The following is a 26,881-nucleotide window of genomic DNA, read 5'->3' as shown; positions in this document are numbered from 1 at the left end:
AACCCAAAACAACAAAAACCAAAAAGAAAAGGGGGGAAAAAAAGAGGGGGAGATCCTGTTTGTTCCAGTCTTTGCTAACACTTGGTATTAATTACATGTATGAAAAAATACCACACAATTATTTTGAAGAGTAAATTAGGCACGGTGGCACACATTTGTAATCATAGTTCTCAAGAGGCTGAGGCAGGAGTACTGTAAATTCAAGGCCAGCCAAGACTGCAGAGCAAGACCATCTCAAGAAGAGGACGATGAAGATGACAACAACAATAATAAATTGTACTTACAAAGTGCAATTGTGCCTTCCTCTTCTTGCCTTACTTTTACTAACTATACTTGATGTATGTTAAGATTAATTTCTTTTTCTTTCTCTTAGATATTTTTAGTCTTTTTTCAAGTGAATCTGGGAGCTATGTTGTACGGGAAGAAATGGAAAGAATGCTCCATGTGGTGGATGGCAAAGTCCCAGATACACTCAGGAAGTGTTTCTCGGAGGTATGTTTAAAGATTTATATTTCATTTCTTAATGTTGATGAAGTATTAACTCTTAGTTTGTGATAAATATGGCTATGATGGATGTTTGCATAAGAGGGTTCTTGGTATTTTTATATTTAATGATTAATGTTTCAACTCTTTATGTGCTGTGCTCAATAAAGAGTTATTCGCATTATCTAATAGTCCAACAGGAAACTAAATTGGAATAAGGGGACCAGTATTGATGGGGAGGAGTCAGGTGAGTGTTGCTTTTTAAGATAATTAGAAAAATCTGTCAGATAAAGTGAAATTGAAGAGTTTATGTCTCAGATGGGTATTGTGGTGCATACCTTTAATCCCAGCACTTGGGAGGCAGAGGCAGGTGGATCTCTGTGAATGCTAGGCCAGCCTGGTCTACAGAGTGAGTTCTAGGACAGCTAAGGCTGTTACACAGAGAAACCTTGTCTCAAAACAACCAAAACACACACACACAAAAGAGTCCATGCCTCTCATTGCCTCCATGTTTGTGAATTAGAAAATCCTCAATTCTGGGACTGAAGGGCTCAGTGGTTAAGAATGCATGCTACTCTTCCAGAGGACTCTAGTTTGAGTCCCTGCTCCCAGTTAGGTGGTTAACAACTTCACAGCTCCAGAGAATCTGGCATTTTGCTTTCTGGGGGCACCTGCCCTCATATGCATGTACACATGAACATAATTTAATAATAAACTAAAACTTAAAAAAAAAAAGAAAATCCTCAATTCTTCCATAAAGGCAATTAATTGTTTATTCTTATATTACAATTCTACACACTCCCTCACAGGTACACTGACTCCATTGCACATGCAGGCTCCTGCAGAGATCATAGGTGTGCACTAGATCTATTTAGCATTTCTATGTGTTAGGTATTAAAGGATAGACTTCCTATATTTTTGGTTCTGCTATACTTACTTGAAATTGCTGTAAAAGTATTTTTTAGTACTTCACTATAAATTGGGCTATGCTTTGTTTCTTTCTGGTAACAAAAAATTGCTGGTAAAAAAAAATCTTTGCAAATTGAATTAATGGATTTTTCACAAAGATAGCAAATGCATTAATATTCTGTTCTTTTTTTTAGAGAAAATAATATAGTTTTGCATTTGAATAAGACTTATTCAGACATTCTTATTTTGCTGATGGGAACTAAAAGTGGTTGGCCACTTGTTCCTTAAAATTATTGACAGTAGCATATGCATTAGGTGGTAATTAGCGCTATAAGGAAATTAAGTAGAACAAGAGAGGTAGGTGCTGTAGGGGAGGAAGCAGCTAAGTATTCTCTTCTGTATGAGATAACTATGAAATTCTGTCAGATAAAGTGAAACTCAAGCAAAGGATTGATATGCATGATGATACCTCCCTTCCATGAAGAGAGTACAGTAAAGACCCTGAGGTGGAAATGTGTTTTGCCTGTCAAAGAAGCAATAACAAGGCCCATTTAGTTGGAATGGAATTAGCAGTGGAATAGTAAGAATCAAAGTGGTATTATTGGAGTGTGAAGGATGTCTATTAGTTACTTTTATGTTGCTGTAACAAAACACCATGACCAAGGCAACTTATAAAAGAAAGTGTTTAGTTGAACTTAGTTGAAGAGGTTAAGAGTCCATGGCAGTGGAGCAAAGGCATAGAGGCAGGAACAGTTTAAGGCCAACACCTTAATCCACACAGCACTAGGTGAGAGAATGGGAATGGTGGGAGGCTTTTGAAACCTCAAATCCCACTGCCATGAGATACCCCCTTCTTACAAGGCCACATCTCCTTATCCTTCCCAAACAGTTCTACCAACTGGTGACCAAGTATTCAAAGTATTCAAATATTCATACTTGTATATGCTGTGGGGGCTATTCTCATCATCGCCATTGGAGGTTATAGTGTGAGTCTTTTGATTTTTACCTTAAGTACAATAGAAACCCTTGGAGGGTTTTGAGCACATGAGTAATATGTAAGGTCCTTCTCCCTTCTATCCCTCCTTTTAAAATTTACAGTATTAGCAATTGAACACAGAGCCTTGTGTATGCTAGGCAAGCATTCTACCATTGAGCCACATCTCAAACCCTTTTCATTTTTATATGAGACAGGGTCTCCCTAAGTCACTTATGCTTTCTTTACAGTCTAGGCAGGCCTTAAACTTGCTATCCCCCTGTCTTTTTCTTTAACTTTTTTTTTTTTTTTTTTTTTTTTTAGTTTTTCGAGACAGGGTTTCTCTGTGTAGCTTTGCACCTTTCCTGGAACTCGCTTTGGAGACCAGGCTGGCCTCGAACTCACAGAGATCCGCCTGCCTCTGCCTCCCAAGTGCTGGGGTTAAAGGCGTGCGCCACCACCGCCCAGCTTCTTTCTTTAACTTTTAAGTAGCTGGGATTATAGAAATGCCTACTACACTGGCAAGATGTCAGCATTCATTTTTTTTTTTTGAGACAGGGTCTAATGTACCCTTAGGTGGGAGTCCTGGTAAGAGGCATGATTATTTAGATCATAGCATATAGCAGTGAGATAGTGAGCGATTATTAAATTCTCTACTTAACTATTTTTAAGTGCTTTAATTTCAGTTACTATGGTGTATGTATATGATGTGTGTGTATGTGTGCTGGTGTCATGCCATGGTATGTATACATAAAGAAATCAGAGGATCACTTTGTGGAGTCAGGTTCTCTCCTTCCATTATTACTTGGGTTCTGGGAATGGAGCTCAGGTCACCAGGTCTGCTTAGTCAGTGCTTTTACTTCCTGAGCATCTTGCCAGCCCTAATTGCTGTCTATTTTGAAGGTGGACTTTCAGAATCTTTTCTTATTTTGGTTACAAGCTAGCATAGAATAGAAAATCATGGTTTGAACAAAGATTTAGAATTCCTGTTAACTGAGATGGCTACAAACTACAGAAGGTGGTTTGGGAGTTGGTTTCGAGTGATTTAGTTTACTATGATCTGCAGCCCTTTATTTGTTTTGTGATGGGGTCTCCTGTGTTGCCCAAGTTGGTCTTCATTTCATATTCGAAATTAAATCTGTTTTAGTCTTCCAAATATCTGGAACTACCAGTGTGTTCTGTCGTTTTTATTGTTGTAGTGTATGCACATGAGTATGTGGTTGCATACACCTGTACACATGGATGTGGCATAGTAGGAAGTTGGGTATCTTCCTTTGTTAGTATGCTTTATTGCCTTGAGACAGTGTCTCTCGCTGAACCAGAAGCTTGCCCTTTAGGTGAGCTCTAAGGGATTTATTGAGCTCTAGGGATATATCTGCCTGTTTCTGTCTCCAGTGCTGGAGTTAAAGGCATTTGCAGCCTTGATCAGCTTTTTACATGGCTATTGTCCTAGTTAGGGTTTTTATATAATGATGTGATAAAGCAACATGACCAAAAGCAGCTTGGAAAAGTTTACTTCAGTTTAAGGTTCTACATTACAGTCCATCACCGGGGGAAGTCAGGGTAGGATCCTGGAGGCAAATCTGATACAGAGGCCATGGAGGGGTGCTGCTTATTTGCTGCCTGCTTCCTGGCTTTCTTAGCCTGCTTTCTTATAGCACCCGGGACCAAGGTTGTACCATCCACAATGACTGGACCCACCCACATCAGTTGTCATTTAAAAAAATGTACTATGGACTTGCCTATAAGCAAATCTTATAGAGGCATTTTCTCAATGGAGTCTCTTTTTCCAAGTGACTAGCTTATGTCAAATTGACAGAACACTAGCCAGCATAGGTACAAAGAATTTGAACTTGCTTTTGTTTGTGTGTTTGTTTGCTGGGATTAAAGTCATGCATCACCACTGCCCAGCTGATGTATTTTATTCTTAATCATGTGAAACGTGATCCTAATTAGTCTTAACAATGAAAACCTGGAGTCAGATATTAGGGCGAAAGCTGAAAGGTCAGAGAAGCAGAACAGCCAGCCACCAGAAATCTCAGACCAAATGGAGGGGATCCTGTCTCCATGAATCCTCAGACTGAATGGGGCAGAGATCCTGTCTCCACCCACTTTATATTCCTGTCTCCACCTCCCTAGTGCTGGGATTAAAGGCATGAGTGTCCCATATGCAAGGGTCAAAGGCATGATACTCCATAGTGCTGGAATTAAAGGTGTGTGCCACCACTGCCTGGCCTCTATGGTTAACTAGTGGCTAGCTCTGCCCTCTGATCTCCAGGCAAGCTTTGTCAGAACACAAACAAAATATCATACAACAATCACATGTATAAATGTATAAGTGAAAGAGAGCAAGCGAGCACATAGGTGCTCTCAGAGCTATAGACATTGGATCTGTCACATGTATTTGTGAGCCACCTGATATGGGTGCTGGGAATTGAACTCTGGTCCTTTGGAAGAGTGTATGCTCTGAGCCATCTCTTAAGCACTTCCTTTTGAGTTTATATAAAAGTTTCATTACATAGTCATGATTGATTATATGATCATTGGTGATCACTTCAATCTTCAGCCTCCTTTCTGCACCGGTGTTTGGCAGATGGGCTTGAAATTAATCATTACTCTAAACCTGTAATGGTTATTTAATGAAGATACCTAGTGGCTGTGAGCTGTCATACAGCCTAGTAATAGACAGACATTTTATAGTGTTCAAGAGTTTTTAGCCAGGCGGTTTTGGCGCATTGGCCTTTAATCCCAGCCAGCACTCGAGAGGCAGAGGCAGGCAGATCTCTGTGAGTTCGAGGCCAGCCTGGGCTACAGAGTGAGTTCCAGGACAGGCTCCAAAGCTACACAGAGAAACCCTGTCTCGAAAAACCAAAAAATAAAAAAATGTAAAAAAAATTTAAAAAAAAAAAGAGTTTTTAAGGTGTATGTTAGGAAAAAGGGAAGAAAGCCAAGTACAGAATTCATAAAATCATAATTATCTTTTTAAAAAGCTAGTTGTAATAAATGATGCCACTACTTTTAAGACTTATCCAGTATCTTAAGAGTTAACTGTGTAAAAAGTGTACAACCCTGTGGAATTTATACTTCTACTTTAGTTTTAGATAATCATGGATAGAGTAGGAATAGGACAGAATCCTTAATACCCAACATGTTTGCAGTGTCTTCTTGTGTCCCTGTCTCAAATTTGAAACAAAGTCTTGTTTCAAATTTGTCCCCATGGTTTACATTGCATTGATGCTGAGTGTTCTCAAACTAGTAGGCTAAGCATATTGTTGTACTTAGTAGGATCCTACTAAACAATGTAGGAGTTGTTTTATATCCTTCAACATTTGTATTAGGATTGGAGTTGTTAGGCCCCTGAATGTCATTCTTTGTCGTATTTCCTGTGAGGTTTTTCTTTTCCTCAGAGCAATGTCTAGTCCATACTAAACTTAAGAGCTATTGTCCAAGCAAAGGATTTGACCTAGAGAGCAGTTTCAGCATAATCTTGTTCAATCTAGATAGGTTTTTTTCTCTAGAGATTTAGTAATGCAATTACTTGTAAAAAGACATGAACTTGAGAGGATTGTGTGTGGAGGGGATTTGGAGGAAGTTAGAGGGGTGAGATGGGGAAGTAGAGATGATCATATTTCATTGTATACTTGTATGAAATTTTCAAATAATTCTTTTAAAAAGTAAAGCAAAAAATGGGAATGAACTTGCTTCTTTTGGTGGGGGTTGTCGAGACAGGGTCTCATTATGTAGCTTTGACTGTCCAAGGACCTGTCCTTGCTCTGTAGACCAGGCTGGCCTCTAATTCAGAGATCCTCCTGCCTCTACTTCTCAAGTGCTGGGATTGATTAAATGCCTGTGCCACTAAGCTGGTCTAACTTATTTGTTTCTGAACTCTTAATTGATTTCTGGGATCCTGATTGTCTATTTTAGAAGTCTATTTAGACGTCTAAATAATTGTTTTTAATTTGCAAATGAAATTTAAGTGTTTTAATTTAGACAACTTTAGTTAAATATGTACTAATTTAGATTACATATTGCTAAAAGATAAGGATAAGTGAAAATTTGGAGTAATTAAATTTTTTAAGAATAAGGGAGCCCAGTGGTGGCGGCACACGCCTTTAGTCACTTGGAAGGCAGAGGCAGGTGGATCTCTTGAGTTTGAGGCCATCCTGGGCTACAGAGTGAGTTCCAGGACAGTCAGGGATACACAGAGAAATCCTGTCTTGAAAAACAAAACAAAACAAAACAAAACAAAACAAAACAAAAAAAGAATAAAGGAAACATCTTTTTTTTATATTTTATTTTTATGCGTGTGCCTCTTTTGCCTTCATGCGTGTATGTGCTCCACATATGTGCCTGGTTCCTGAAAAGCCAGAAGAAGCTGTTGGATCTCCTGAAACTGGAGTGAGGAATTTTGTGAGCCGTCATGTAGGTGCTTGTAACTGAGCCTGGGTCCTCTTCGTTAGCAGCCTGTGCTCTTAACTGTTGTGCCACTTCTCTAGCACTAGAGTATTAAATATCAAAACAAATGTAAATATCGCCTGTTGGTTTCAGGATATACCTTAGCAAATAAAGTGTAGGGGATTTTTATTTTGTTTTCTTCTTATTGTTTTGATTTTTCCAGACAGGGTTTCTCTATGTAGCCCTTCTGGCCTTGAACTCAGAGATCCACCTGCCTCCTGAGTGCTAGGGTTAAAGGTGTGAGCCACCATGCCCGGCTAAAATGTAGTTTATTATTGGCAGTTGGCTGCTTTAATGAACTGATAATAATTTACAGTTAGCACATAAGTTTTAACTGAAGTGCAACTGTTTTGTTTTTCAAATAACAGTTTGCTTCCCAAAGACATGTGTCCGGTGGTATTTAGGCAGCCCTGAGTTTAGGTATAGATGGGAAAATGTCAACCCCTGAAAAGTTCCAGGCTGTTCAGGCTCCAAGCACTACACCTAAAATTGTACTAAACATGTTTTCTTACTTGACTTTCAGGGTGAAAAGGTGAACTATGAAAAATTTAGAACTTGGCTTCTTCTAAACAAAGATGCTTTTACCTTCTCTCGCTGGCTGCTGTCTGGGGGTGTGTATGTGACCCTCACTGATGACAGTGACACTCCTACTTTCTACCAAACTCTGGCTGGAGTCACACACTGTAAGTAATGACACTGTATTGTTTCCTTTCACCTTTAATGTAATTGACTGATAATAACAGAATATGCTTATGAAGATGAAAAAGTTTTTGTCACTGCTTTTTTCTTCCAATATATAATCAAATAAGATAGTGGAGCATGGAAAATACAGCCCTTTACTAATTATTTTTAATAAACCTATATTAGTTTTCTGAGCTGTTTGCCACAGATTACCACAAATCATAAACTGAAATAAGAGAAATCTAGTCTTCAGGAGTTCCAATTGCTGAAATGAAGGTATTGATAGAGCTCTGTTCCTGTCAGCGAAAGAACTCAGTTTTTCTTCCTGCTTTCAGTAATCCCAAGCATTGCATGGTTTATGGCTACATCATATCTCTTTTGGTTTTCATGGGCCTTCTCAGTATGTCTTTGAGTTCTTTTCTTTCTTTTTTAACATCCTCAGAGCTGACCTCAAATGTTATGTAGCCAAAGGTGACACTGACCTTTTTATTCTCTTAGGTCTACTTCCCAAGTGCTGGGATTACAGGCATGTCTCACTACATCCAACTTTCTGTGTACTTTGGGCTTGTCATTGGATTTAAGGCCCAGACTAAATCCATAACTTCATTTCCAGCTGCTAATAAATAAATTCATTATTTCTTCAGAAACCCTTTTTGTTAAATAAATAAATAAATAAATAAATAAATAAATAAATAAATAAATAAATAAAATAACCACATTGTGAAGTTCCAATTGATCATGAATTTTTGGGAGTCACTATTCAGTTATACAATCTTGAAATGGGATCCTAATTAGTCTTAATAATAAAAACCCAGAGTCAGATATCGGGGTAAAAGCTGAAAGATCAGAGTAGCAAAGGAGCAGCCACAGTCACCTCTTAACCTTTCTGACTCCTCAGACCAAAAAGGGAGCCAGGCTCCTGTCTCCACCCCGCCTTATCACTTCCTATCTCCGCCCAGCCATATAACTTCCTGTTTCCTGTCTGTACAGACCTCCAGACCTCTATGGTTAACTAGTGGCTAGCTCCACCCTCTGATTTTCAGGCAAGCTTTATTTGTCAGAACACAAACACAATATCACATTTTCCCCATTTGTCTAAAATAAAAAGAGGTTTTAACTAATATAGAAAAAATATATACAATAAGTACAGTAACTATATACAAATATATACAGGCAGTAATTACATCAACAATGCCTAGTCCATTGACATTTGACAAATTTAGAGGAAATACTCCAGTATCTGTCCTATTTTAGTGAGTTCAAAGGGTTATAACTAATTCACCTTCTATCTAATATGCGTTACCAACCCAAAACTATTTTTTAATGTTTCTCAACCTTATACACCTTACATTTCTTTTGTGAGTTTCTTTTCTGAATTTGTTAACAAGAAAAACTGTAACTATAACTATCTAGTCTTCAACTCCCATAGAGACCTGAGAAGGAAATAATATTAACTGAGTAAGCAGGAAGTGCAAGCAAGTGACTTCAAAAATATGTGAGAAATGACAGAAACAGCTGGCTGTCTGGAGAGTCACCCAAGATTCCTCTGTAACATTGGGGCAGCCATCTTCAGCCTGCAGACCTAGAATATCTGACAGACTTTTCTGTGAAGCAGGATATTCTGAAGGGTTGTCCTACCTATTCTTTGCAAAGTTCGGCAGTCACTTTCTTTTGTTTCCTGCTTGTCCAGTTTGGACAGCATACTGTCAGCAGTTGAGACAACGGCACTTTCTTGCCCAATGGCTATCTTTTGCCACAAAGAAAGGAAACTCCATGTGGAGTTTTATTGGTGCCCACCATCTTCTCTGAAGTAGATTGGTGTCTCATTGTCATTTAAAAAAAAAAAAAAAAAAAAAAAAAAAGAACCAGCCTCGGGGCAGTGGTGCACACCTTTAATCCCAGCACTCGGGAGGCAGAGCCAGGTGGATCTCTGTGAGTTCGAGGCCAGCCTGGTCTACAAAGCGAGATCCAGGACAGGCACCAAAACTACACAGAGAAACCCTGTCCTGAAACCCCCCCCCAAAAGAAAGAACCTATATTACTAAAACATCTTAAATACCATATTCTGTAGATCTCTGAAGTATATGAAGACCACCTGTTGACCTAAAATATATGTTTGACCTAGAAAACATACCTAATATGACTACAAGTTTGATTGTAATAGGTGACTAACTACTAACCTGCATTTCTTTATTATTCTAAATAGTTTGTAATAATAACATTCAAGAACTACAAATTTGCATTGCATTGTTAAATGAGCTGTATAGGTAGAATACCTTGAACAAGAGTAGAAATGTATATACAATATGTTCTAACAAAAATAACCTCAATTTTGTATCAGTATACAAAAATCCAAGCCAGTGTAAAATATTTAAAACTAGTAGTTGCTTTTTTGGTTTAAAAGTAGAATCAATAATCAACCTTTTTATCCTATCCTTTCTGTAACATATGTACAGTATAATAAAAATAACCTCAATTTTGTATCAATATACAGAAATCCAAGCCAATGTAAAATGTTAAAACTAGTGGGGTTTTTTTGTTGTTGTTTGTTTTGTTTAAAAATAGAATCAGCCAGCGCAGTGGCACATGCCTTTAATTCCAGCACTCGGGAGGCAGAGCCAAGGCAGATATCTGTGAGTTCGAGGCCAGCCTGGTCTATAGAGCGAGATCCAGGACAGGCACCAAAACTACACAGAGAAACCCTGTCTTGAAAAACAAAAACAAAACAAAAAAAGTAGATTCAATAATCTACCCATTTATCCTATTTCTATATGCCCCCCACTTTTTTCTCAAAACCAGAACCCTCAATCTAATCTCCTTTGTTCAGCTTTTTTCCTGACCATTGCCAATAGCAACTTGTAACCAACCCCCTTAAACAATGACAAATATCCATAACCCATTGAACAACAACAACAACAACAAACCACACATCCCACCTCTTGGAATGAGGGCATCATGTTTTTAAAATTACTTTCTGCTGTCTGGGAGCAATGGCATATTTAGGGGACCCTGAAAAAAACTGGGATAATTGTCAAGTCCAGGGAGAGCTATATAATTTGTTGTCCAGTCTCTGTGTAATGGGAAAATAAAGGGCTTGTCTCAAGTCCTGGCTAGAGTAGTCTGTGAGGCTGGATCATCCGAGCCAGCCACCTTGAAATTGTCCTGAGCAGTTTGTAGTCCAAAGCTGATCTTTAGGTGGTATTTGACAGTTTAGTGGTATTATCATAGTCCTGGTGGAATTGATATCATGGGGCCCCATCCTCCTTTTGGAGACTTCAAATGTTGCTATAGGCATTGTCATGGTTTCATTGCAGAAAACTTAAACATTTTAAATATCATGTGCAGCAGATCTCAAAGAAGTAAAAGGATCAATATTTGTTACGTACATTCAGAGTACAAAAACATAATTCCTAGTTACCTGATAGAGACTCAAACCCTAAATCATGTACAAGAAGCTAGATGAAACTTTTTTCTTTTTTCTTTCTTTCTTTCTTTCTTTCTTTCTTTCTTTTTTTTTTTTTTTTCATGACAGGGTTTCTCTGTGTAGCTTTGCACCTTTCCTGGAACTCAACCCTGTAGACCAGGCTGGCCTCAAACTCAGAGATCCGCCAGGTTCTGCCTCCCGAGTGCTGGGATTAAAGGTGTGAGCCACCACCGCCTGGCGAAACTTTTTTCCTAGAATTAGTTAGTGCTGTGGATATCGTTCTGTGTAAATAAACACTGATTGGCCAGTAGCCAGACAGGAAGTATATGCAGGACCAACAGAGGAAAATTGAGGGGGCAGAGGGAGAGACTGCTGGAGCCACCACCAGGACAAGGAAGATGTAAGGAACCAGTAAGCCACGAGCCACGTGGCAAAGTATAGATTAATAGAAATGGGCTAAATATAAGAGCAAGAGCTAGACAATGATAGGCCTGAGCTAATGGCCAAGCAGTTTAAATAATATATAAGCATCTGTATGTTTATTTTATAAGTGGGCTAAGGGACTGCCGGGGCTTGGCAGGACCCGGAGAGAAAACTCCAGCTACAAGTTAGTACTCTGTATGACCATTAATATCATGACAAAAGGTTTAAAATATATATTAATTTTATAAATTTTGAGATAATATTTATACCTTAAGAAAAGCTTTAAAGAGTCAAAATAAAACTAAAGAATTATGAGATTAGGGGCAATAGTCCCTTAATTTTGGTTTTTCTTCTGTCCCATATCAGGTTGCTCTTTTGGCATGAAACAGAGATTTTGGATTTTACATTAACAAACATGCTTGGGTTTAGAGAAGGAGAGAGCCACACTCTAATTCCAAAACCAGCCTTAATTTTCAATTGAACTGAGACTATAAAAAGACCATTTTCCTTGTATGTCTCTAGAGAACAGCAGAAACAAACATTTTTGGAAGATTTCTGAAATTTTATCCTGTTGGAGATGTGATATACCAATAGGCCAGTTTACTCTTATTCTTTAGACATTTTTTCTGGACATTTTTGTCCTTTTTTTCCACATGTCTCATTTGTACAGTGGTCTTCAGATTTCTTAGCTGGATGCCTTCATTCTCCTGAAAAGACAAAAACAAAACTCTCCCCCGACCCTAATTTTGGGAAGGTTCCCTTTTGGGAAGTTATATCTGTGTAGTGGTATTTGCTCCACCCGTGACCTTGGGTTTAGCTCAGTGGGTTCGGTCCTCAGCTCTGAAAAAATAGCGTATAATTCTTACTTTTGGACAGAGCCACTTTATTCAAATTAATCTGCTTTTCCTGATTTATTTGCATTAATATAGAATGTAGGGTCTCCAGAAATTGGGGTTCCTGTACAATGTGAAGAAGGAGCCAGTCAGTTCTCTTTATAAATTGAATTCTCTTGCTTTGGGATATTTGTTGTTAATCTTTCCCAAAAAATTGCTGCAAGCTCTTTGCCAGTGTTGATTTTCTGCCCATAATGAGTCAATTTCAGCATTAGTAAAAAGTACTACAATTTCTGCTGGGTCTATTCCTGCTAAATGACAAAGTCTCAATTTTCCTTTTAGAATCAATTAAGAAACCTTTTCCACATAAGTTTTTAATTTTTTACTCTGTTTATGTGGTAAAAATATCGATTCTAAGATAATATCTTCCCTCTGCACTAAATTCCCTGTAGGGGAATGCGTAGAGGGTAAAGTAACCAGAATGCAATCAAGCTCTAGATCCCAACGATCCACATGTGCATACTGTAATTTCTTTTCCACCAAAGCCAATTCTCTCTCAGCTTCAGCTGATAATTCTCTTGGACTGTTTAAATCCTTGTCACCTTTTAAGGTTTGAAACAAATTAATCAGTTCTGTATTTTTTACTCCAATAGTGTGCCATAGAGGGGAATGTCTCCCAGCAGTCTCTGAAAATCATTAAGATTCTATAATTGATCTCTCCTAATTTGCACCTTTTGGGGTTGAATTTTTTTTAAAAAAAGATTTATTTACTTATTTTATTTTATTTTATTTTATTTTATTTTATTTTATTTTATTTTATTTTATTTTATTTTATTTTATTTTTGGTTTTTTGAGACAGGGTTTCTCTGTGTAGCTTTGCGCCTTTCCTGGAACTCACTCGGTAGCCCAGGCTGGCCTCAAACTCACAGAGATCCGCCTGGCTCTGCCTCCCAAGTGCTGGGATTAAAGGCGTGCGCCACCACCGCCCGGCAAAAGATTTATTTATTTATTATGTATACAGCATGTTTGCCTACAGGCCAGAAGAGGGCACCAGATCTCATTACAGATGGTTGTGAGCCACCATGTTGTTCCTGGGAATTGAACTCAGGACCTCTGGAAGAGGAGTCAGTGCTCTTAACCTCTGAGCCATCTCTCCAACCCTCGGTTGAATTTTTTATAGACCTATTTTATATCCTAAATAATTAATAAAATCTCTTTGTATTTTTTCAGGAGCAATTGTAATTCCCAACAAAGCAAAATTTTCTTTACTTCTTCAAACATTCTTTCTAAAGTATCTACATTTGATAAATGTAGTAAAATATCATCCATATATAATGGTAAACTATAGATTGAGGAAATTGCTTACGTATCATTTCCAACATCTGTCACACGAAATATTGGCACAGGGTGGGGTTATTTTATTTAACCTTTCTGTGGAAGAACGTTCCATTATTATCTCTTTAACAGGCTGAGACTATTATAAGTAGGCACTGTGAAGGCAAATTTTTCTCTATCATTTTTTTTAACATTCATTTATTTTTGATGTGCGCACATGTGCATATCATGGTACTTGTGTGGACCTCAAAGAACAACTTTTAGGAATCAGTTTTCTCCTTCTATGTTGTAGGATTGTGCATAGGTTGTCAGGGTTTGTTTTTTTTTTTTTTTTTTTTTAAATTTTGCAATACAGTTCAGTTCTACATATCAGCCATGGATTCCCTTGTTCTCCCACCTCCTCCAGGGCAAAGCCTCCCCCGCAGACTGAGATCAACCTGGTAGACTCAGTCCAGGTAGGTCCAGTTTTCTCCTCTCAGGCCGAGCCAAGCGATCCTGCATAGGCCCCAGGTTTCAAACAGCCGACTCATGCAATGAGCACAGGACTCAGTCCCACTGCCTGGATGCCTCCCAAACAGATCAAGCCAATCAACTATCTCACCCATTCAGAGGGCCTGATCCAGTTGGTGACCCCTCAGCCATTGGTTTTCTCTATCATTTTATTGTAAAGGTATAGTGAAGAAACAGGCTTTTAAATCAATAACTATAAGAGGCCATCCTTTAGGTTACAAAGAAGGCAAAGAAATTCCAGACTGTAATGAGCCCATTGGCTGAATCACCCACTTTATTAACAGCTCTTAAATCTGTTACCATTCTTCATTTTCCACATTTCTTTTCTTTTTTTTTTTGTTTGTTTGTTTGTTTGGTTGGTTGGTTTTTTTTGTTTTTCGAGAAAGGGTTTCTCTGTGTAGCTTTGCGCCTTTCCTGGAACTCACTTTGTAGACCAGGCTGGCCTCGAACTCATAGTGATCCGCCTTGCTCTGCCTCCCAAGTGTTGGGATTAAAGGCGTGCGCCATTACCGCCCCGGCTCCAGATTTCTTTTTAATAACAAATACAGGAAAATTCCAAGGGCTGATTGATTCTTCAATATGCTGAGCATTTAGCTGCTCCTGTACCAGGTGTTCTAAGGCCTGTAATTTCTCTGATGTTAAAGGCCATTGCTCAACCCATACAGGTTTGTCCATTAACCATTTTAAAGGTATGGCTGTTGGTACCTTTGAAAACTCAGCAGCTGTTGTGCTCTGTTCTTTTACAACCTGAATGATCGGTGACTATTCTTTATAATACCCTTTAATATTTTTCCCAGGAAAATACATTAGTTTATGGTTTGTTTCTGAGATTGGAGGAATGTTAATCTGGTTGTTCCATTGCTGTAACAAATCATGTCCCCATAAACTCATTGCTATGTTAGCTACATATGGCTTTAATTTACCTCTCTGTCTTCTGGCCCTATACTTTCGACCCATTTCAAGCTCTGTTTTACCTGAGATAAAGTTCCAATCCCTAAAAGGTGAACATTTACCTCCTGAAGAGACCAGTTTGGATGCTAAGATTCTGATACAGTTATTGTTACATCTGCACTTATGTCTACATGACCTTCAATGACAATGTCATTTTTTCTTTTTTGACAATGTCATTTATTCGTATTTTTAACTTTGGTCTTTGATCATTTATAGAAGTTTGCCAAATGTTTGCTTTATTGTTTCTTCTGAAGTTTTTATCTTCATCTTCTAAATCTGTTCCATCATCCAAAGCAGTATGGTTTTTTATGTTAGGCATTAGTTTCTTTAATTGCTCTAGGAAGGAGTTTCTTTCACAGTGACTGAACCGAATTTGACATTGGAACCTGAGCAGGTTTTCAAGGCAGCTACCTAGTTTGGCAGCATCCCGAGGAAGGGTCCTGGGGAATACCCACAATTCACCGGGAGAGGGAACCTACTATCTGAAAAACACACATAGGGGATGGTGAGGAAGAAGCACATGTAGCAGGAGCAGCCTAAAGGCAGAGCTGACTGGTGGTGCTAAGGGGCTAACTGTTGTATTTTATAAATGGCACGCGGCAGTCACAGCGTTGGAGCCTCGGAGAAATACACTATTCAGACTACTCAAGTGGAGAGTTTTATTGGGGGGAAGGGAGAGAAGGGAGCTGAAGAGAGAAGAGGAAGAAAAAGAGATGGGAAAGGTGGGAGAGAGGAGGTACAGATGTGACCCTGTGGGAATAGAGAAAAAGGTGGGCAGAGCCCACCTCTTAAAGCTGGTTTAGCATATGAACAAATGGGCTACATAGGATGATGTTGTCAGGATTTTAGTGGGTCAAGGTATTGCCTGCATATTGGCCAGGTGCTCAAGGGGCGGGTCTGAATGCTAACACTAACTCCTGCAGCAGTTGGAGCCCAAGTGCCTGTGGAATTTGCTGCAGAGGCTGCAACAGAAAAAATCCCAGACTCAGAGGAAAAAGAAAGGGAAACCTAATCAATTGGGTCGTGAATCCAGCATGAGCACCCCTCCACCCCACCTCCACCCTCCCCCACTCCCCCACCCCCCACCCCCCACTCCCATGCATCTGTGGTCTGGCCACAGGCAAGCAGCTCTTTTTGTGAATTTGTAACCCAAAAGTTGGATGCCAGATGAAGCATGGTCCTAATTAGTCTTAATAATGCAAACCTGGAGTCAGATATTGGGGTAAAAGCTGAAAGATCAGAGTAGCAAAGGTGCAGCCACAGCCACCTCTACCTTTCTGACTCCTCAGACAGAAAAAGGGCCAGGCTCCTGTCTCTGCCCTGCCTCATCACTTCCTCTCTCCACCCAACCATATCACTTCCTATCTCCTGTCTGTACAGACCCCCCCAGACCTCTATGGTTAACTAGTGGCTAGCTCCACCCACTGACCTTCAGGCAAGCTTTGTCAGAACAAACAAAATATCACAACACAATCTTAACTGTTAAATTCTACTATTTGTACTTTTCAGTAGTTACCAAAAACAAAACACAAACAAACAAACAAAACAAAAACAAGAAAAAAACTACTCTGCTCTTGGTCTTTCCTGACACTAAAATTTCCTTTTTTCCTGCCTATTAAATCTTAAATATTTAAATGACATCCCCTCACCTACCTTTTTATTATTATTATTATTATTATTATTATTATTATTATTTTATTTTATTTTAAATGCTCTAACAGGGTCTCTCATTCACCTGGAGCTTGCCAATAGACTAGGTGGGCTAGCCTGTTTCTATCTCTTCAGGGCTGATATAACAAGCTTGTCTGGCATTTTTTTATTTTAAAGACAAGGATTTTCTATGTAGCTCTGGCTGCCTGGCTGTCCTGGATCTTATTCTGTAGACCAGGCTAACCTCGAACTTGCCTGCCTTTACCTTTCAAGTGCTGGCATTAAAGGTGTGTGCCACCACCACCCGGCTGCCTGGCTTTTTAAAAATATGGTTTCAGGAGTTTGATTTCTGGTCCTCATGCTTGCAAAGCAAGCAGTTTACCAACTTCGAATGAAACCTTTATTGCAGTCCTTTCAGAAGTCCACTTCTTTCTTTTTTTTTTTTTTGGTTTTTCGAGACAGGGTTTCTCTGTGTAGCTTTGCGCCTTTCCTGGAACTCACTTGGTAGCCCAGGCTGGCCTCGAACTCACAGAGATCCACCTGCCTCTGCCTCCCGAGTGCTGGGATTAAAGGCGTGCGCCACCACCGCCCGGCAGAAGTCCACTTCTTTCTATTGAGTTTTTTAATTTTTAGTTTTATTTTGTGTGTATGTATGAGTGTATGTATGTGTACCACATATGTGCAGAGGTCAGAAGAGGCATTTGATGCCCTGGAACTGGAGTTAAGATGGTTGTGAGCCACCATGTGGGTCCTGAGAAATGAACCTGGGTCCCCTCTGCAAGAGCAGTAACTGCTCTTAACCACTGGGGTATTGCTCCAGCCCCTGTGAGTTTTTATAACAACTTTTTGTGCCCTTCTCTATTGAACTTACACTTTTATCCTATGGTGTAATTATTTGAAACAGTCTTTTTTTTTTTTTTTTTTTTTTTTTTTTTTTTTTTTTTTTTTTTTTTTTTTTTTTCTGAGACAGGGTTTCTCTGTGTAGCTTTGCGCCTTTCCTGGAACTCGCTTTGGAGACCAGGCTGGCCTCGAACTCACAAAGATCCGCCTGCCTCTGCCTCCCGAGTGCTGGGATTAAAGGCGTGCGCCACCACCGCCCGGCCAACAGTCTTATTTGTTGTTCATGCCATCTCTTCTCAATTATAGGAGCCAGTCCTGTCTAGTTTTGTGTCAGCTTGACAAAGGCTAAAGCCATCTGAGAGAAAATGCCTCCATATAATTGGGCTATAGGTAAATCTATATGTAGGGTATTTTCTTAATTAGCAATTGATAGGGGTGGGGGAAGCCCATTGTTGGTGGGGGTACCCCTGGGCTGGTGGTCCTAAATTTTATAAAGAAATAAGACTGAGCAAACCATGAAGAGCAAGCCAATAAGCAGCACGCCTCCATGGTCTCTGCATCAGCTCCTGCTTCTAGGTTCCTGCCCTGCTTCAGTCCTGCCCTAAATGCTTTCAATGATGAATGCTTTCAATATGGAAGTGTGAGTGAAATAAACATACACAGAGTAAATAAATGTAACAAAAAACTCAATAGATTTTTGTCATGGTAAGCACGTTTTTCAGACCTGTAAATGTTCAAGCTGTTGTTATTTTGCTTTTGATTAAATTAAGAAACTGAATTAGAACTTAAACTCAAAATTATAGATGTTTTTGTTTTCACTTTAATTGCCTTACAAAGTAAAAGGTTTCCTTTCTGCATTTACAGACACACTTTATTTTGTTAATTTCTTTTTTCTCTCCCCTTGCTCCTCTGCGCCATATCTCTCTGCCTCTCAACTTCCCACAGTATCCTTTCCCTCCCAGTGTTCCTCTTTCTTTTTAACACATTTATGAACTCTGTTGTCTTCTCTATCTCCCTCCTTTGAAGTGTCTTCCTCCCACCCTGCTCATGTGTTCCTTTCTAGTTTCTTTTCTTGACTTCCGTCCATATTTGCTTATTAGATACAGTTTTTTTTTGTTGCTTTTGTTTTGTTTTGTTTTATTGAGACAGGATTTCTCTGTGTAGCCTTGGATGTCCTGGAACTCAGAAATCCACCTGCCTCTACCTTCTGAGTGCTGGGATTAAATGTATATGCCACCACTGCCTGGTTCAGATGTACATATTTAATCATTAGAAGTTAGGGCCCATTCAAAGTTGTAGTTTTTTATGGTTAATAGAAAACACTTTTTCAAAAATCGAGATTGTTATGTTTTTCTAAGATGGTTATGTTTTCTATCATAACTTACTATTTAAATACCTGAGTATATTTGATTTGGGTAGGGATGGGAGGATTGGGGCTAAAGATGAAATTCATGGTAGAGAGCTTGCCTCTCATTACAAGACCCTGGATTCTATCTCTTGGACTGCAAGAAAGTTGGTCAGGCATAGTTGTACATGTCTACAATTTCAGCACTTAGGAAACTGAGGCAGAATTATGAACTTAGTATCAGTATGAGCCATATAATGAGATCCTGTCTCAAAAACAAAACAACAGAATCAAATTTGTGGCTAGTGATATGTCTGAAAACACTTGCCACACAAGCCTGGTGACCTAAGTTCAATACCTGGAACTTGTGTGAAGGTAGAAGAGAACTGACCTAGTAGAGTTGCCCTGTGCTCTCCACATGTTTGTGATAGCATACATGCCAAAACATATGCACAACACACAATAATAATCATAAATTTTTTAATATAGGGGCTGAAGAGATGGCTCAGGGTTTGAGAATGAGTACTGTTCTTGCAGAAGACCAAGTTTAGTTCCCAGCACCCATGTTTAGCGGCTCACAGCCACCTGTAACCTCAGCTCCAGCTCCAGGGATTGGATGCCCTATTCTGGCTCCAGAGACACCTATACTCAATGTGCACACACTCTTGCACAGACAAATATATATAATTAAAATTAAAGTTTAAAATTAAACAAAACAAGTCTGCCAAATGTATACAGGATTCTTAAGTTCATCTTTAAAGCCATTCACTCTTCCAGGCCAGTGTACTGATAATAGACTTACCATAGATACTGTTTGAAATAGAATAGTAAATATATTATTAAATTAATATCTATAATGCCCACACTCAGGAGTCCGAGGCTGGTAGATTGTGGTAAGTTTGAGACAGGTCTGGGTTGCATAGAGAGTACCAGGCTAGCCAGGGATATAAACTAAAATCCTTTCCCAAACAAAACAAACAAAAAAGACTGGGGAAATGATTCTACCTTAAAGGCCAAACATTAGACATTTTTGCTTTTCTTGTAATAACCCTTTCCTGTCCATAATTACTTAGCACACATGTCTTTGGAGTTTGCAGAAGTGGTCTGTAATTCAAAATGCATTTAGTTTTAATCAGTTTTTCTACAATCTGTTTTTACCTCATTCTGTGCTACAAGATAGCCCTAGCCAAACACTATTGAATTAACTAGTTCCAAAACAACTTTTTTTTCTTTCTTTTTTTTGCTACTATGTAATGAACCTAAAATCTCCTATCTGCTGAACACACATTTTTTATCACTGAAGCATATGCCCCAGACCCTCTTTTTTTTTTTTTTTTTTTTTTTTTTTAGTTTTTGTTTGTTTGGTTGGTTTGGGTTTTAAAAGGAGGGGAGGTTGTGTGGAGTGAAGGGGGCAGTTTCAAGACAGAGTTTCTCTGTGTAGCTCTGGCTGTCCTGGACTCCCTCTGTAGGCCACACTGGCTCAAACTCAGAGATCCACCTGCCCCTGCCTCCTGAGTGCTGGGATTAAAGCTGTGTGCCACCACCATTCCTAGTTCCAGATTAAATTGTCATTTTTTAAAAACATTGTTCATTTGTCATTATTGTCTTTCATCTTATTTCTATGGCATAAGGCCTTGGGATATATAGCAGAACTTGTCACACAAAACATAAAAGTTAACCTTTTCTTTGTTTTTTTAATTAAAACCCCATACTTTTAATTGCTGTATATCTTACCTTTGTATTTTGTTTTTCTTCTTTTTGCTATATAGAGACTGAACCTAGGGTATTGTGCTAGATTAGTCTTCTACCACTGAGCCACATCTATCTCCTAGCCTTAAGATTTTAAGCATCGCCAGGTGGTGGAGGCAGGGGCAGGCAGATCTCAGTGAGTTCAAGGCCAGCCTGGTCTACAGAGCAAGTTCCAGGACAGGCTCCAAAGCTACACAGAGAAACCCTGTCTTGAAAAACAAAATTAAAAAACAACAACAACAAAACGATTTTAAACATTATATTTATTCCTGCTGGTAGTTTCCTCTTGCCATACTCCTTTTTCATCCCATGGCTAGTGCTGTAGATACTTTTACAGTTTCAGGAGTTCTAATGCTGTTTCTGACCTCCATGGGCACCAGTCATGCATGTGGGTGGACAGACATAATGGGGACAAAACATTTATACATATAAAGAAATCTAGGCTGGGCGGTGGTGGTGCACGCCTTTAATCCCAGCACTCGGGAGGCAGAGCCAGGCGGATCTCTGTGAGTTCGAGGCCAGCCTGGTCTCCAAAGCGAGTTCCAGGAAAGGCGCAAAGCTACACAGAGAAACCCTGTCTCGAAAAACAAAACAAAACAAAACAAAAACAAAAAACAAAAAAAAAAAGAAATCTAAAAAAGATATTAAAAGAAAACCCTCTGTCTCTTCTGTTGCCATGCTTTCCACATTAGGTTAAAATTACTAGTTGTGCTTATACTCAACATATATTAGTCTTATTCACAATCATAACTGTAGGTTTTAGTCCTATGTCAGACACATAATATGTTTTATTTAATATTCACAGGATTTTATATACTTTAAAATTTTATTTTCAACTGACAAATACTTATGTTTGTGGTTGTTGAAAGAGCTCCTGTACTTTTTTGTTTGGTTTTTGTTTTTCGAGACAGGGTTTCTCTGTGTAGCTTTGGAGCCTGTCCTGGATCTCGCTCTGTAAACCAGGCTGGCCTTAAACTCACAGAGATCCTCCTGGTTCTGCCTCCCGAGTGCTGGGGTTAAAGGCATGTACCACCACCCAGTGCTCCTGTACTTTTTATGCCAAAAATACTTTGCATATGAAAATACCAATATATGGTATGCAGATTGAACATTTATTACAACAGCACTGTACTCCATGGATGTAATGTCATTTAATACTTGTATCATCTCTGAGGTTGAATTTATTTTCTTTTACAAATGAAGAAACTAGGCTTATAAGAAGATTAAAAACAAACAAAAAGCCTTCTCAAAACTAGATGGCTACATGGTGGCAAAATTGGGGTATCTGAACCTCAAAATACATGCTTATTAGAATTTTATAATTTTACGACTTAGGAACAGTTTATTGACACATTCATTTTAGTCTTTAATGTTTTATCAGTAGCTTGTAATTGCAGGTAAAGCAGGTTGTCATGTGGTTGTTGCGGTTATGGTTTCTTCAGGGACTTTCAAATTATTTTTTCTATTTCTTCTTTCATAATAAATTTCACTTGATCAGTGAACATAGTTGAACGGTTGCCCACTTAATGACCAGTAAAATAAGTAATAAAAAGGATTGAAATTGTTGTTTTAAAAAATGTTATAAAGGTTGGACAGTGGTGTCATAACCTTTAATCCTAGCACTTGGGAGGCACAGGCAGGTAGGTGGCTCTCTGTGAGTTTGAGGCCAACCTGATCTACAGAGTGAATTCCAGAACAGCTAAGGCTACACAAAGAAATAAAAAATAAATACTATAAAGTATTGTTTTTATTAACTTTTTCATATTTTTATGTGGGAATTTTCGGAGAAAATGTGTTCCTACAATATCTTTTTCTAATTTTTATTTATTTTTATGTTTTATGTATGAATGCTCTGCATGTATACCTGCATGCCAGAAGATTGCATCATATTCTATTAAAGATGGTTATAAGCCCCATGTGGTTGCTGGGAATTGAGCTCAGGACCTCTGGAAGAGCAGCCAGTGCTCTTAACCACTGAGCCATCTCTCCACTTCTCCTCAACATCTTTCTTGAAATACATTTTCAAATAAATTAAGAGATTTTCAAGTTTCTGTAAAATGTGTTAGAACAGTGAGTAAGCCTACTTATTCATTGATTTCTTTCAGAAATAATTGCCATAGTTTGAGTAAATTTTTGGTCAGTCATTTATTGTGAATATTTTTGCATCAAAAATTACATTGCTCTTTTTAACATTTGTCTCATCTATAAATCAGTGTGTTCTAGTCCCTTGCCACATTTTGTATTAGAGCCTTCTTTCAGTGTGTTTCAATAGCTGTAAGACCATAGACCACCAACTAAACCCATGTCTACTTCACTGTCCTCTTATTTGTCCATAATGACATAAGGCTTATAGCTATTCTAAGTAGATCTCAGAAAGCCATTGCTTCTGGGAGCAGGTTGTCTCTTCAAAACCATTAGAGGACTGTGTTACTTTATGAAAATACTTAAATAATGAGCCTGGCTTTTTTCATGAGGCTCCATTCTGACATTAAGGAGCTTCTTCTAGAGTTGGAGCCTTCTGTGAGGTGAGACTTGATTAGAATGGCCCAAAAGTCAGGCCAAATAATTGAGAATACTGAGAATATAGTATGCTGTGATAGTCCCAGAAAGAATTATACTTACAGGTGGATGTAGATTCATTCTTATTTAGCCAGTGGAGTGTGAGTTTTGTTACACGTTTATTTACCACATACAAATAAAAGGGGTATTAAATTTGTTACTTCTAACTTTCTTTTTTAAAAAATTATTATTTTGTGTGCATTGGTGTTTTGCCTTCATGTATGTCTATGTGAGGGTGTCAGATCCTGTAATCAGATGTTTCCTGTCTCAACTACCTGGTCCCAAATAACCAACACAGAGGCTGAATATGAATTATAAATGCTTGGCCTATAGGTCAGGCTTGCTATTAGCTACTCTTAAATTTAAATTAACCCATTTTTCTGTTTATGCTTTACAACATGGCGCTACCTTTATTGGCATGGCACATTTATTTCCTGCTCCCTCTGCATCTGGCTGGTGACTCCTGATTCCACCCCTCTCTTTCCCATCATCCTTAGTTTGATCCCCCCACCTATACTTCCTGCCTGGCTTCTGGCCAATCATTGTTTTATTAAACCAATTCAAGTGACAAATCTTTACAGTATACAGAGGATTATTCCACAGCAAGATCTCCTGGAACTGGAGTTACAGACAGGTGTGAGCTGTCATGTGGGTTCTGGAAATTGAACCTGAGTCCTTTGGAAGAACAGCCAGTGCTCTTAACTGCTGAGACATCTCTTCAGCCCTGCTTCTAACTTTCTTAAGCGAAAATAGGTTATTGAACTTTTTCCAGAAGTTCAGTTGCTAGTTCTTATGATAAATGTACAGATGTTTGATTGAAGAATTTGCATTCTATATTCAGAAAATGAACAGTGTATGTATGCCAGCACTAAAGCATGTTTCTGTGTTAATTTTTTTTTTCATTTTATGTATTTATTTTTAATGTGTATTGGTGTATTGCCTTACATGTATGTCTGTGTACCATATGTGTGCCTGGTTGTCTTGGTGGCCAGAAATGGACACTGGAGCCCCTAAGACTAGAGTTTTAGACAAATGTGAGCCACTATGCTTGTGCTGGGCCTCAAACCCAAGTCCTCTAGAAGAGCAGCTAGTATTGTTAACCCCTGAGCCATCTCTCCAGTCCCGTGTATGAAACTTCTGTATTGTACACCCACTGTAATTTCAGTACTGAGAAGTATACAAGTGGGAACAAAGCTTTTGTTGTCACCTTTTCTTTTAAGGTCAGATACTTTATATTGCCAAGTCATTACTTTAAGGAAAGCTTAGGATTTCAGCTAGTGTTTCTCTAGAGAAAAAGGAAAGGGTTTTTTATTTATTTATTTTTTTTCTGTAGTCACCACACTTCATCATAGAATAAACAGACATCTTATTTAGGGTGAGAGTAGAGAATTGACATCTTATTTTAGAGATCAGGCTCCAACTCTTCTATTAGGTAAAATTTCAGATTTTTCTATTTTTTGTTCATGGCTTAGAATTGTTTTCTCTATGAATTTTTCAAGCTAGCATATGAAATAATATGCTTTAGTGTGACAAATTCATACCTTTATTTTATTTGTTATCCTCTACCTTCACCACCACCCTATCTCTATATGCACTTCCCCCCTTCAGAGAGCATACTTTCTGCTGCCATGACAAATGTAAAAATACTGTCTTTTAAACAAGTCTAGTTAGCTGAGTATTTGAAGTGGGTACTTCAGGGTTTTTGTTATTGTTGTTGTTGTTTGGGGGTGAGGGTAGACACAGGGTTTTTCTGTGGAGCTCTGGCTGGCCTGGAACTTGCTCCAAGTGCTGGGATTAAAGACATGCTCCACCATCCTGGCCCAGAAGCAGTATTCTTAAGTAGAAGTTTTGTATGTATTAAAAACTAGTTTTGGGCCGGGCGGTGGTGGCGCACGCCTTTAATCCCAGCACTTGGGAGGCAGAGGCAGGCGGATCTCTGTGAGTTCGAGGCCAGCCTGGTCTCCAAAGCGAGTTCCAGGAAAGGCGCAAAGCTACACAGAGAAACCCTGTCTCGAAAAAACAAAAAACAAAAAAAAAAAACTAGTTTTGGACTGGAGGGATGGCTCAGTTTTTTAATAATAGACATACAAATCTTTCACATGCTGAACTGTTGTTATACATGCTTGTTTTTTTTTTTTTTTCCGAGACAGGGTTTCTCTGTGTAGCTTTGCGCCTTTCCTGGAACTCACTTGGTAGCCCAGGCTGGCCTCGAACTCTTGTGTTTTCTGTTTTAGTGAAGAAATGTTAATGGTTGTTTTAGTGATTCTAGACACTAAACAATTGAGTTTGTAGAAGGAATTACAGGATGAAAGGTCAGATTGAGGTCGCCCTCACCAACAGCAGACTTTAACAGTCTGAGAGAGGAATCTCAAGATCACTGTCACCAGGGGTTCAGAAGGGTCTGCAGTCCATGGTCTGAGCCAAGGGTTTTGTACCCAAGGGTAGGGAAGGGCAGTGCAGGAGAATTGAGTAGCCTGTCTGGGTAAGATAATTTTCTTGAAACGGTGAGGTAGGAGATTGGTTACGAAACCTCCCAGCGTGGGGTTGGGGGCAAGCTGTGTTTTACTTTTGCAACCTGGGGTATTTCATGAGCTGTACGCTACCTGGAATTTGGAGCCTATTTTAGGGCCTTGGTCTTTAGGGGGATTTCCTTTACATAGGATACACTGTAGTTAATTGTTCTTTATATCCTGCGAACAAAAACAGTGACGAAATAAAGCAAAAACCTCTTGCTGGCTAGCTCGCTCGCTCGCTCTCGTTTTTGTTTCGGTCTGTAATAATAAAAAATAAAATAACTCCAAGCTTAGCTCTCCGGTTTGACTCTTTCTAAGGCAGAGGAATACAATGTTTAAAAAAAAAAAAAGAAAAAGAAAAAAGAAAAAAAGAAAAAGCTGTTGGAGGCAAGAGATTTCATTTTCCCGCCTCAAGGTTAAAGGTATGCAGGCCTGTGTCACTAGGTCTCCCGGGGGGTGGGGGGTGGGGTGGGGGTGGGGTGACCGACTAGACATCAGAGCGCTGGCCGAGAAGATTAAGGCGGCTCACCGGGCTGCGGAAGCGCACATCCGGGGATCCCGCTCAAAGGAGCGTTCCGGACGCGTGATCGGCAAACGCCAGGTGACGGAGCCGACTAAAGGGTGTATGGGGGGGCTGGCACGTGGGATCCCGCCACAGTATCCAGCTGGCCTCGAACTCGCAGAGATCTGCCTGGCTCTGCCTCCCGAGTGCTGGGATTAAAGGCGTGCGCCACCACCGCCTGGCCCGTGCTTGGTTTTTAAAATCATTAGGAGAGGAGACTTGCTATAGTTTTACCTGAAAACTTACTGCTGTGTGTATGTGAGTTATGATGATCGTGTGTGCTTCAACGTTGTTAGAATGCCAAGTTGTACTGGGTAGTGTAGACCAACAATTAGCTTTTAAAGAAGTTACTTTAGCGTAAGAGCAGATTAAGAGGTAGGTATCCATGGATTTTCCAAAGTTACCCTTGGCTTCAGTTAAATTATATGAGCTGTAAAGTAAGTGTGGCTACCGTGAAAGAGTTTGCTCGCATTTGAAAAAAGCTGACTCCCATTTTGTCTCTTGGAGTAATATTGAAATTGAAGACACCCAGACCATGGCATCTTTTATTTTCAAGGTTCTTTTTGTGCAGTTTTTATTGTCATCTTGATTTGTTTGATTTTTTTTTTTAAAGAAACATCTTGTAATGGAAAAAAAAGTGTTTTGTTCTGTTTTAAAGATTATTACACTTGTCCAAGTTATTGTGG

General features: G+C 39.1%; 1 protein-coding gene across 1 annotated transcript in view; it reads left to right on the top strand.

Moving 5' to 3' along the window:
- Window positions 1-26,881, top strand: part of Usp32 (ubiquitin specific peptidase 32) — a 160,752-nt gene that overhangs the window by 52,433 nt on the left and 81,438 nt on the right. The window contains exons 4-5 of the mRNA XM_059270702.1: window positions 374-492; window positions 7,344-7,503. Coding sequence (XP_059126685.1) covers window positions 374-492; window positions 7,344-7,503 — 279 coding nt within the window. The remainder of the gene's footprint in view (window positions 1-373; window positions 493-7,343; window positions 7,504-26,881) is intronic.

The sequence above is a fragment of the Peromyscus eremicus genome, chromosome 8a, assembly GCF_949786415.1.
Source record: "Peromyscus eremicus chromosome 8a, PerEre_H2_v1, whole genome shotgun sequence".
Lineage (NCBI taxonomy): Eukaryota > Metazoa > Chordata > Mammalia > Rodentia > Cricetidae > Peromyscus > Peromyscus eremicus.
This window is presented reverse-complemented; position numbering and strand designations above follow the sequence as displayed.